Here is a 12,023-nt window from a genome sequence, read left to right as displayed (position 1 = left end):
CAAAAGTTTGTTGAGTATTCTCAAAGGGGGAAGTTGTTGGTGTCACTAGGCAGTTGTTGGTGTCACTAGGCATAAATCTAGGTAACTGGGGAGGATGAAAGACCACAAGTGTCGATGAAGTCTTCTTGCTCTAGGCCTATGTGAACCAAAGTACTTCCATGTTAAGCGTTTCTGTTAGCCTTACTAAACTTTTGTAACCTCCTGTGCTATGTGCTGACTGCTAGCAGCTGCAAGGCCGGTTAGCACTAGATGTAGCCAATACTAGATAAAACAGGCGGAAAGCAGATGCTGTAATCAAGGTTATATGCATGAGAAAGTAGCCCACACCGTGGGAAAGTACAGAAAGAAAAAAACAAAGGGGGTATAAATACTGGGACTCCGCCTGCGTGCGGATGTGCAGGATTTGAGATTGCTATTTCTACCTTGCACCTTATTTGAGCTCAAATAAACTTGGTTTGCTTCTCCACCCTGGTGTGTTAATTAGTGCAATGCACACTGGGCAACGAACCCCGCTGTTGCCCCCTCGGGCCCTCTAGGCCGGCAACAACACCAGCCTAAGCTGTGTCCCCTCCCACTCCTGTGAATGAGGGGGCTGATGTGTCACCTCAACTGGAGAGCATTTGTCACATTGACCAACAGACCAGCATGGGGGTGGGGGGACGTCCCATGGGCTGCAGAGCTGCCAGAGCTTGGATCTATGTAGGCCGGGCTCCAGCTGTGCAGGGCCCCAGCTGTGCAGCACTCCAGGCTGTGGGTCATTCCTCACCAAGTGGCCTTATCCCCGGCATCTTGAATGCGAGAAAGAAGGAACCACAACGCTTGCATGATGACCCTGAGGTTTCTGAGGGTCTCAGTCAGAAGCCACATCCGTCCCCCACAGGCCTGTGCATGTGTCACCTGGGCTTTCTGAGGGGTGCAACCTCTCCATTTCCTGCTCCCTCTGCCTCTGCCTATAGAGGGGGAGGCATCACCCCAGATGGACCTGATTCAGCCCCACCATGCAGGAGCTAATCTGTGGCAAGCAGACCCAAATGCCAGGCCTCACATGATTCTGAGCGAGACACATCTGGGCCAAGCCAGGCCACTGCCCCTAGCTCTGGGACTCCCAAGGCAGGCTCCTGAGGCCAGGCCTGCCGCTGGGCACCTTTCCCAGGGGCATAGGATGCCGGACTCCAGCTTCCCTGGACCAGTGCTGCAACCTCAGCAAACACCTCCATCACTGTCCAGGGTGAGCCAGGAGATGCTGTGAACCCGGCTTCCCATCGGGAACCAATTTGCATTACCTGTGTGCAGGACAGAGGAATTCAGACCAGAGCAGATGCAGAGAAGGGCTGTGAGGGCGCTCAGGGGACTGGAGAGCAGGTCTGAAGAGAGGTGGCTGAAATAGCTGGGCTGGATTAGCCTAAAATGCAGGCTGAGATGGGGTCTGATTACTCTCTATGTTGGTGGTGTGGAGGGTGGAGAGTTTGTGGAACATCAGTCTATCTTCTATGGGGAGAGGGGGCTGCAGAGTTTGGATGGCCTCCACCTCAGGAGAAGGGGGACCGATCTCCATGGGGACAGGCCGGCTAGAGGAGTCAAGAGGGGTCTAAACTAATAGGCCAAGGAGAGGGTAAAAGGGGGAAGAAATGAGCTCTCAGCAAAAATCAAGAACAAAATTAATCCAGGAGCCCCAATTCAATGAAGAGAAGAAATTCTTGACTCGCCTCTGCACCAGTGCGAGGAGTCTGGGGAACAAACACAAGGAATTGGAATTGCTCCTCCAGGGGCATCAGTTTGGTGTAGCAGGTGTGACTGGAACCTGCTGGGATGATTCCCATCACTGGATGGTTAAAATCCATGATCACCAGCTAGTCAGGAAGGATCAAGTGGAGAAAAGGGGAGGGGACGTGCACTCAGTGTCAAAAATGTGATGTGTACTAGGTCCCAGCTGAGCACATTAACACAAGCCCAGCCTTCCCCTGTGGGGTTAATTCCCACCTGGCCCTGGCAGATGCAGCAGCTGCTCTGAATTTCACAGCTCGGGTTATAGCTCAGTGCCTGAAACACTATTTTTTTGTAACTTCATTTTTATTCATTGCTGGCAATGTAGCAGGGAGCAAAATGCAACAGGCTGTGCAGCACGGTGGGGCAGGGAAGGTGGGAAGGAGGCGATCAGCACCGGGGATTGATCCACAATCAGTTCAGTGCAGCCTTGATTGCGTTCCCGTCCCACTGGCCTCACCAGCGCTGGGAACAGGTGTGTTTGGAAGGGGCAGTGGCCAGCCCGATGAACTAACCCATGGGATAGGTCCAGTGAGGCCAGGCCAGGCTGCAGTTTTCACAGGCTTTAGCAGGTCAGGTACCAATGAAGATCCCCCAATAAATGGTCACTCGACCAGCTGACATGGCAGAGAGCTACAAACCGCCAGGTCTGCCCCAGGGTTTGGCTTGTGTCCATTACCCCAGGGAAAATAAATCAGCTGTTTCCCTACAAAGATGCAGCCTAAGGGTCTGGGTTGGGATTGCCAAGGGAGCGGATAGGAGCTGGTCTTGAACCTGGTTCCTAACTCCCCTAGGCTCACTGCCTTGATGCTCATGGGCTGGGCACTGCCTGAGTGGAGCGATGGGGGAGGCTATCCTAGGGAAAGGGGAGCTCAGCCAATCTGCAAAGCAGGCCCTACATCTGGGCATCACCAAAGGACAGAACCGGCGCAGCTCCGGTCCCCGCAGCTATTCCCGGCTTGGCTTAGGGCTGCAGCTTCCTCATTGTCGCCCGTATCCAGGGGATGAAGGTGGAGACTTTCACGTACACCCCGGGAGGGGTGGGAGGCCCCCAGGAGACGACACCCTGGGCTGTTTTCCCACACACCAGGGGGCCTCCAGAATCGCCCTGTGAAATAAAACAAGCCACAGATGGAGAACAGCTCAGGGAGTCATTTCCCCCGATGCACAGTTCAGTGACAGCCCCCTATGTCCACCTGGTCTCTGCTCGGCTCCCCCAAGGCCCAGCTGGTATCAGTCTCCCCATTCTTATCCCTACCCCCACCCCTAGAGCTGGTCTCTGCCTCCCCCTGGGAGAAGAACAGATATTTTCCCTTGCATTTGTACAGCATCAAGCACAGTGGGGCCTGATCACTGACCGCCACTCGTAGGCCTGATTGCAAAACCAACAGCCTCATTAATAATAACAATTTATCAAAGATGCTTGAAGCCAGGAGGAGATTCACCTTCCAAGAGTCTTTGCCCATCTTTGGATCCCCCACACACATCATGCTGGAGGAGTTATAGTTATGATATGGCCCATTAGGATTCCTCAGACATGCGGCATCCTGCATCACAACCACGTCCACCTCCTGGAGCCTGGCCGGGGTCGATTCACACTCTGTGCTAGTGCCGCCCCAGCCGGCAACGCTGCACACAGCCCCAGGCTTTACTCTCTCGTTGGCGCAGGGCAGGGCGATGGTACCCACCCATCTGTTCAGCTTCGCTCTCTCTGCCAGCTGAGACACAAGAACAATGAAGATCAATGTGAGGGTCGCACTCAAGGACACAGAGACACACCCCAATACCCAGAAACATGTAAACACATGATTATGAGGTCACTGGTGTTCGGGGGATGGGATGGGAGTGGTACCTGCAGCAGTGTGAGGTCACTGGGGGGTAGGGTGATGGGATGGGGACAGTACCTGCAGCAGTGTGAGGTCACAGGGCATGGGGTGATGGGGTGTGGGTAGTACCTGTCGGAGTGTGAAGTCACTGGGGGTACGGGGATGGGATGGGGGTCGTACTTGCAGCAGTGTGAGGTTTCTGGGGGCGGGTGATGAGATGGGGGCAGTGCCTGCAGCAGTGTGAGGTCACTGGGGGCAGGTGATTGGATGGGGGCGGTGCCTGCTGCAGTGTGAGTTCACTGGGGGTGGGGTGATGGGATGGGGGCAGTACCTGCAGCAATGTGAGGTCACTGGGGGCGGGTGATGGGATGGGAGTGGTGCCTGCAGGACTGTGAGGTTTCTTGTGGGGTGGGATGAGATAGGGGCTGTACCTCCAGGAGCATGATATCATTATTATGGGACTCCTTGTCATAATCCTGATGGGGGTATGCACGGCTCACAGTGATCACTTGTTGGCTCCTTTCCTCATTGGTAATGTCGTGGGCTCCCAGGACGACAATGATCTTGCTGCAGAAGCGGAGAGCAACACATGTGTTGTAGGGGCTAGAACATGTATGTGGTATGAGATGGGCACATGTGGGTCTGACACAGGAATGAGGCTACTTGGGGGGACAGGGCAGCCTGGGGTTTAAATAAGTGATTTCGGACTCAGCTCCCAGACAGTAAAAATGTAAAATACTCATTGACACATTGCTGTCTCTGATCCAGACCCAGGACTGGAGACTGGCTGTCTTGGGGGGCTGAGGAATGGGAGATGAGGCATTTTCCCTCTAGCAGAGCTGACTCCGATCCATCTTGGGGGGACACTGGTTTGCTCAGGTGGGGTGGGGCAGGGCACAAGGGGCCTTCCCCTATGGCGAGCATTGGCTCCGGCACAAAGCATCTGCCCAGAGGTGTTGGGTCTCAGCCTGTGTCTTCACCAGCCCTTGTGCTGTCCCACAATTGGCTTCACTCCCTATTGTCCTCCCAGCCCCTGGGTCTCAGCTTTCCTTATCTCTGTGACCCCTCCTGGCTAGATCCAGACAGGGGTCCATGCCCAGATCCCCCAACCCAAAGACTTGCAGAGTTTTCCTGGGGCTGTGAGAACCTCAATGCCCTGATCTGGGCAATGGACCAGACCCCAGCTGCTCTCACTGGCTGTAGCTCCATTGATTTACCCAGCATTGGTGCTGGACCGTGGTTTGCAGAGGCCCCGAGAGACATGCCAACACTCCCTTTGCAGATCAGACCTCTGGGCTTTGCTCTCCCAGTCTGTCACACTAACTGCTCCTTCCCCGCAACTACGATGGCGCCAGAGCTCCCAGCTCCTCCATGACCTGCTAACCCCGACTTGCCCCGACATCCCCAGCACAGAGGCGCTTACTCTCCATTGCAGTGAGCAGCCGTCAGCACGAAGTTCTCCGACACCAGGAACCCTCCACAGCGAACACTCTTGTTTCCACGTTGTATTTTCAGAGAGGCCATGTAGGGTCTGGAGTGGGGCTGGGCTTCCCAGCCCCCAATGATCTCACCTGGGTGGAGACCAGGTTCATATAAAGAGCCCCATCATCTCCTTGGGCTGAGCTAGGACCAAGCTCCCCATCCTGAAGGGGAGTCTCCACAACCTCAACCCACCCCCTCTGATGCTTTTCTGGGGTGGCCCCCTGTGCCTGGAATCCTGCCCCCTGTTCCGCTCTGTCCCAGACTGGACACCCCATGGGGCAGGAGGGTAAATCTACAGCTCTAACCTCTCTGGGTGGCAAATCAGTGTAAAACACATCGGGAGTGGGTCAGTTATTGCTCTGCCTTGAGTTAATGGATTTGGGAGACAAAGTCAACCAGTTTCTTAGAACACCCCTCCTCTCCTCAACATTTTGGCATTTTTCTTCGAAATCTGATTATTTCCCCCAGTTTGGGCACTTTTCAGCTGAATATTTGTAAATTTTCGGTCGCCAATTTTGCCAGAGCTGGGATAGTTAGTTATATTTTGTCAAGGTCTGAATTTCTTGGTCAAGGTATAATCAAGGATAGACTCCACAGAACATAATAATAAAAAGCCAACAATAATGAGAATAATAATAAGTAAAAAGATTTTGGGATCCATTCAAAAGTGTCCGGCAGTCCAGATTTGGTCCATGGTCCACCTACTGACTAGCTCTAAGTGAGAGAGTAAGAAGGAGTGGCAAGGTTTGCAACAGTAACATGCTGTCTCCCATCTGTTTATCCCCGCTTCTTTCCCTACCGCTGACCCATTACTGCTTTTGTTTCTCCAAATGTTTGTCAGATTTCCAAGATCTAAGGCAACATTATATGCAAACCTGGACAGCAAATTTGAACTAAACACTGATCCCCTAAAGCATTGGGAAGAGGAACTAGACCAATTATTTTCTGCTAAGCATATGGAAACAAATCATAGCCAGTGCTCTGAACTGCTCCTTGGAGCTGCATTTAAGATTAATTCCACAGGAATGTGGAGGGTGTATTGGACCACTCTTTAGTCATTCAAAACAGATGCTGCTAAGTCAGACAAATATTGGTGCTGTAATTCAGCAGGTGCTGATTTAACCCATATGCTCTGAGAAGGCACCTAGATGCTTTGGGCGGAACTGAATTGGAGAGGGTTTTTTTTTCCATTCAAATAAAATTAAACATGTATTTTTCAACCCAATGGGTGTTAGTTGGAAGCAGAACAAATCTGAAAGACTCTGGCTAAGCAGAGCACTACCAGTGGTGGAAAGACGAGTTCCACAAAAACAGAAATCCAAAAAGCGACCAACAATCAAGGACTGGAGCATAGACACCCTAAGCTTGGCCACCATGGAAAGAACGGCAGACTGTGTGCAGTGTGGTGCAATGGCTAAGGGGCGTGACAAGAAGTATAAGAGGGGCTTCTAGCCCAGTTGAGCCTGAGCCAGGGAAGGAGACAGATGTCCGGGGCCTGTTTCAGGCCCCAGGTTCTGCTTCCGAGTCAAGGATCACCCCGACTCCAGAGGAAGCTGAGAGTGGAGGGGACTGACCAGGATTGCTGGCAGGTTAATACCCCAATGAGACAGAGGACCCGTGGATTATTGAACCCCTTGCTCAGACTGTGGTAAGAAGTAGCCGAGGGAAAACAGATGCTGGTTCAGTTTGTTTGTCAGAACCTCAGTCAGCGTGTTGTGGTGGGATCCCTGCTGACTCATCCGCCATTGTTAGAGCCCTGGGTTGTGACCCGGTGGAGTAGGGTGGGCCTGGGTCTTCCCTACTCCTGTTGCCTGGGGTGGCAACCTCACCACCTTAGGATGAGTGGCCTGTTTGTTGCTATGCCAGGCCTGAGGTTCAGCACCACCTAGCCTACTTGGCAACTGAGCTCTATCCCACTAAAGGGGCCTCGGGTCCAGACATTTGATTCGCTAACTACCCAATACTAGGCAATGCCCCAGTGACGTAGTGAGCAAGAGGGGGAGGGTCAGTCGCTAATCCACTACACTGTTACAGAGATACCCAAGAAAAGCTGTTAGAGACATGAGATGCTTTCCTGGAAGTATCCAAATGATCTGATCAAATGCATGGACCCCCCCCACCTCCTCCTCTTCTCTACCCACTTCCTTTCCCTCCCCATCTCTATCCCCCTCCTCTGAGTTTTGTTTCTAGTTGTTTTCTTCCTTTAATAATTTTTCTTTAGTGGGATTTTTATAAGCAAATTGTGTTTGTAAATTGTGGAATGCAGTGGGGGATTGATATTTTAACCATTCATATTACAGATAACGTCTCAAGCTAAGGTGAGTAGCAAATACTTAATATCTTATGAGAAGTTTTTGTACTACGAGGAGTTTATGTATATTTTGTTGTATGTTTCCTCACTTTCTCTCTCTATCTTTTTAAAAAATTAATAAAAAGTGAATAGAAAAAAATGAACTTTGGGGGCTTTCAATGAAAAGTCAAAATTTCCCATGGAAAAATAAAAGCCTCCTCGGACCAGTTCAGAACCAGTCTCAACACACATGGGTCTCTGGGCATGAAATAAAATCTAGACAATCGATGTAAAGGCATCAGGGTGGAGGGGACAGAAGGGCAGGGGAAGAGCCAGAGAAGCTCACAAGGATAAAAGGGGATAAACTGGGCAGAGATAGATTGAGGTAGAAATGAGAAAGTCTCTACCTCAGAGGGACGTAGGATTTAGGAACTACGAGACTGACCCATTTGCTTTAACCCCAGGCCACCCCCCATATGCCGGCACTCGTATGGGTTGACCCACCGCTGGTTCTATGGGATTAGCTGGCCCCTGGGAAGTTTCCTATGCTTCGGCCAGGTTTAACTCAATATTAGGGCAGCCACAGGCAGAGCTCAACCAGTTGAACTACAGATGTGGTTTGAAATCAGTTTAGTTAAACCAATAGAAATCTGTGTGTAGCTCACACCTGACCATTTTCAGGGATGATTTAGGAATGTTAATTTGGCATCCATGTCAGTCAGGCTGTTTGAAAATCTGTTGCTGCTGTTTGAATATGGTGCAACCAATCTAGATCAGGCCCCCCCTTGTGTCAGGTGCTGCACAGACCTCAACCAATATCAGTGCCTCTATCGGCCAAGATCAGGGCCCCATTGTGCTGAGCACTGACAAGACCCTGACCAAGATCAGGGCCCCTGTTGTGCCAGGTGCAGCATGGACCCTTCCCTAAACAACTTCAGTGTAATGTGACAGCACAGACGAAGGAACTAGAACCCAGGAGTCCTGACTCTCAACCTCCCATGCTGCTCTAACCTCTGGATCACACTCCAAAGCTAGGGATAGAGCCCAGGAGTCTGGGCTCCCACCCCCTACTTAAGATCCCCCTGTGTCGCTCTCCTGCTCTCAGTCTCTCTGTGTGTCTCAGGGGGCTTATCTCGGTACCAGCTCTGCCACCTGGGTCCATCGCCCCAACTCCAAACCCTTCCCTAGCTGGGTCCTGGGATCCAGCAATCACCCTGGCAGAAGCATCTGACTCTGGGGAGGAGCCAGGATTTGAAAACAGCCCAGAGAGCTGCCGGCTCCACTCCCCACCATCCCTCATCCCCCAACACTCACCAGCCCCAGCCCCGGGGGGGAGGAGAAAGGCCACGGGCAGCAGGATCAGGATCAGCATTGTCACCGTCTGGGGAAAGTGACAGTGCTCGTGCCTCAGCCATGGGGGATTTATAGAGCCATCAGCAAACCACAGGTCACATACGCTCTCCCCTCGTGGGGAGCTGGGACCACTCAGGGGCCCTCAGAAACCTCAGCATCACGCCACTCGCTCATGGGGGACATGAGGGAGGGAACTGGTGGCTGGAAAACAACCTCCCTCTGAGGGAAGGAGCCCAGGTGAATGTCACTTAGGATCAGGGCATCTCTGCCCCCTGTCCCAGAGCATCTGGGCCCCCTGGGGCCTACCTGGAGTCCAGCACACCTGGGGCCAGGCTCATCTGTATCTTGCCATCTCCTCCCTCCAACAGCTCAGCTGGTGGGGAGTGCGGCCGATGCTGAGTCACCCCCTGACTTGGTTCTGCTCCCCACTTCCTCCCCAGTGTGTCTTTCAGAGCAGCAAGCTGAAGATAGGGCCCTGCTGTGGGTTCCTGGAGCCCAGCCACAGAGCCCACGGCAGACAATCTCCAAGAGGCTGGGGAGCACGTAACCCTCAAGGACCTGGGGCAGGACAGATACCATGGGGATGGGCAATGGGGAAGGCCCTGAAAAGCCAGCACAGGAGCCGTGTTCCTGTGAGCCTGCCCCATGACAGGCATGGTTGAGTAAAGAGCAAACGCCCCACACAACAAGACTGACCGCTAGGAAATGTGACCTTGGCTGTCCAGACGTTTGAATCTCTCCTGCACCTACAATTCTCGGCCCCAGAAAGCAGCTTAAAATCACCCTGAGACCCCGGCCCCATTTCTCCATCAATCTCCGAGCCCCCCTGAAATGGCTATGTGTTTTTTGTTAAGCTCCAGCATCAGGACTCACAGGATCACCTGCAAATCTCACCTTCTTGTGTGGTAAAATTGGATGTTTCAAGTCTATGAACCTGTGGAGAAGAGCTTGAAGGAGAGACCCCTAAATGCATAAAGCCACCTGGCCTTCTCCTCATCTGTCCCACTCCCTTATGATGCCCCTGTGCCCCATAAACAGCACCCACAAAGTGTGGGAACCTCCCTTTCTCTCCCAGGGGACCTCCTCCAACCCCTCACGAGTGGCATCTTCATGGCCAGTCTAAGGAGGGAGCAGTGCTTCTACCTGGGCCCAGGAGTTTTGCAGCCCCAGCTGGATGGGGACAGGGTATGGGTCAGGTTCCCAGTGCGGAGGTGGGTGCTAGGCTGTCCCAGGGCCTGTACACCCAGACACATGGCAGGAGAAAAGGAGTCCAGGACTGGGATGGGGCAGGGTGCTGCAGGTCAGGATTGAGAGTCACCGGCAGAGACAACCCATGCCCATGCAAAGGGGGAGGGGGGCAGAATGAGGGCAGCGGCTTCAGCAGTGTTACTGAGCATGCTCAGTCCATGTGAGAATGCTCAGTACAAGCCATGCAGCAAATCTAGGGGTGGGGAGAATCTGACCCCGCATTCCCCCCCACACACACACTACCTCTGGCCCACACCGGCAAGACTATTAGAAGGCTAGATCTTTGTCTGCTAATTTGTCATTTCTTTGCTCCCCATTTGCTGAGTCATTTCCTTTTGCTTCCGATTCTCAGGAACTTTTCAAGACCAGCTTTGTTTTCTTGGTTCGATGTTTCATATCTGCCTGGCCCCCCTGCCTGGCTGGGCTCCAGATAACGGGCAATGGAGGAGAAGGAAGCTCAGAGGATTTAACCTCAGAAGACATTTCATAGACTAGAACCATAGCAATATTAGGGTGGAAGGGAACTCGAGAGGTCACCTGATTCAGCCCCTTGTTGTGAGGCAGGACCATGTCAACCTAGACCACCCCTGGCAGGTGTTTGTCCAATCTGGCCTTAAAACCCTCCATTGATGGGGATTGCACAACCTCCCTTGCGATCTGATTCTAGACATTAACTCCACTTAGGGTTAGAAAGCTTTTCCTAACAACTAACCTCAACCTCCTTTGCTGCAGATTAAGCCCATCACTTCTTGTCCTGCTTTCAATGGACATGGAGAACCACTGACCCCTGGCCACTTTATAACATATTGGGAGATTGTTCTCAGGTCCCCTCTCAGCCTCCTCTTCTCTAGACTAAACAGACACAGTTTTTTCAACTTTCCTTTTAGCTCAGGGTTTCTAAACCTTTGTTGCTCTCTTATAGAGTCTTTCCAATTTCTCTACATCTCCCCTAATGTGTGGCACCCAGAACTGGACACAGTACTCCGACTGAGACCTCACCAGTGTGGGGAGAATGGAACAATTACCCGCTGTTTCTTACATATCACACTGCTGTAAGCACCAACCATTCTGGGCTTCCTGATTTCTTTGAAGGTTCTGTTGCACTAAATCCATCATACACAGTAAATTCTCCTTAAAACGGGTGACATACTCCCCTACTGGAAGTCCTCTTTCCTCAGCACTGCCCTTCCTAGACCCTTGAATCCAATTGTGGGTCCCCTCACTTGCCTCCCACACAGGAGATCAAAGGGGGGCAAAGCCAGTAGTTTCCTGAGGAACACTTCTGTAGGCATATAGAAGATAAGGGAGACGCACGTCTCAGTTATTCTCACACCTAGAGAGATACATTCTTAGCATAGCTTTTAAAGTTTCATGAAATCATTCCACAAGTCCATCAGTTTCTGTATGATGAGGAGCAGCCTTTATTTGCTTTACTATAATTACCATAACTTTTTAGAGACTGCAGACATGAAATTTGCTCCACGTCTGTCCAGATTTCTCTGGGATCACCCCTTCTGGAATCCCAAAGAGATTATGCTCGAAGCTGTTTTTTCACACACTAGGGGCCCCCAGAGTCGCCCTGCGAAATAAAACAAGCCACAGATGGTAAACAGCTCAGTGAGTCATTCACGATGATGCACAGCTCAGTGACATTTGTTTCAAAATCTAATGCTGTCCTCCAACGTGTTAGCAGCCCCTCCCAGCTTCGTGTCATCCAGTCCATCATCCAAGCCATTAATTAAAAGATTGCACTGTAGCAGACCCAGGATTGACCACTGCAGGACCCCACTAGAATTATTCTCCCAGTCTGACACACTACCACTGATAGTTTTGAGTTCACTTTTTCAACCCATTTTGCCATCACCTTATGGTAATTTCCCTAGTTTACGTATGAAAACTCTTGTGGCACTGTATTAAAGCCTTACTAAAATCAAGATGTGTCATGTCATAGAATCATAGAATATTAGGGTTGGAAGAGAGCTCAGGAGGTCATCTAGTTGTGTCTTGCTTAATTACTTTTCTAGCAGATGTCTGAGTAGTTAAAGTCCCCTCTTCTCCTC

The 12,023-nt window shown here is 51.6% G+C and overlaps 1 protein-coding gene across 1 annotated transcript; it reads right to left on the bottom strand.

Annotated features, from left to right (window-relative positions):
- Positions 1 to 2,728: 2,728 nt before the first annotated feature.
- On the bottom strand, positions 2,729 to 8,737 carry LOC123348091 (granzyme H-like). The gene is made up of 5 exons (XM_044985416.1): positions 8,677 to 8,737; positions 5,014 to 5,161; positions 4,022 to 4,157; positions 3,210 to 3,482; positions 2,729 to 2,872 (listed from the first exon to the last, which is right to left on the bottom strand). Exons 1-5 carry the CDS (start codon positions 8,732 to 8,734, stop codon positions 2,729 to 2,731), a joined length of 759 nt encoding a protein of 252 aa, XP_044841351.1. The 5' UTR covers positions 8,735 to 8,737.
- Between the last annotated feature and the right edge of the window lie 3,286 nt (positions 8,738 to 12,023).

This window comes from Mauremys mutica, chromosome 13, assembly GCF_020497125.1.
Source record: "Mauremys mutica isolate MM-2020 ecotype Southern chromosome 13, ASM2049712v1, whole genome shotgun sequence".
Lineage (NCBI taxonomy): Eukaryota > Metazoa > Chordata > Testudines > Geoemydidae > Mauremys > Mauremys mutica.
This window is presented reverse-complemented; position numbering and strand designations above follow the sequence as displayed.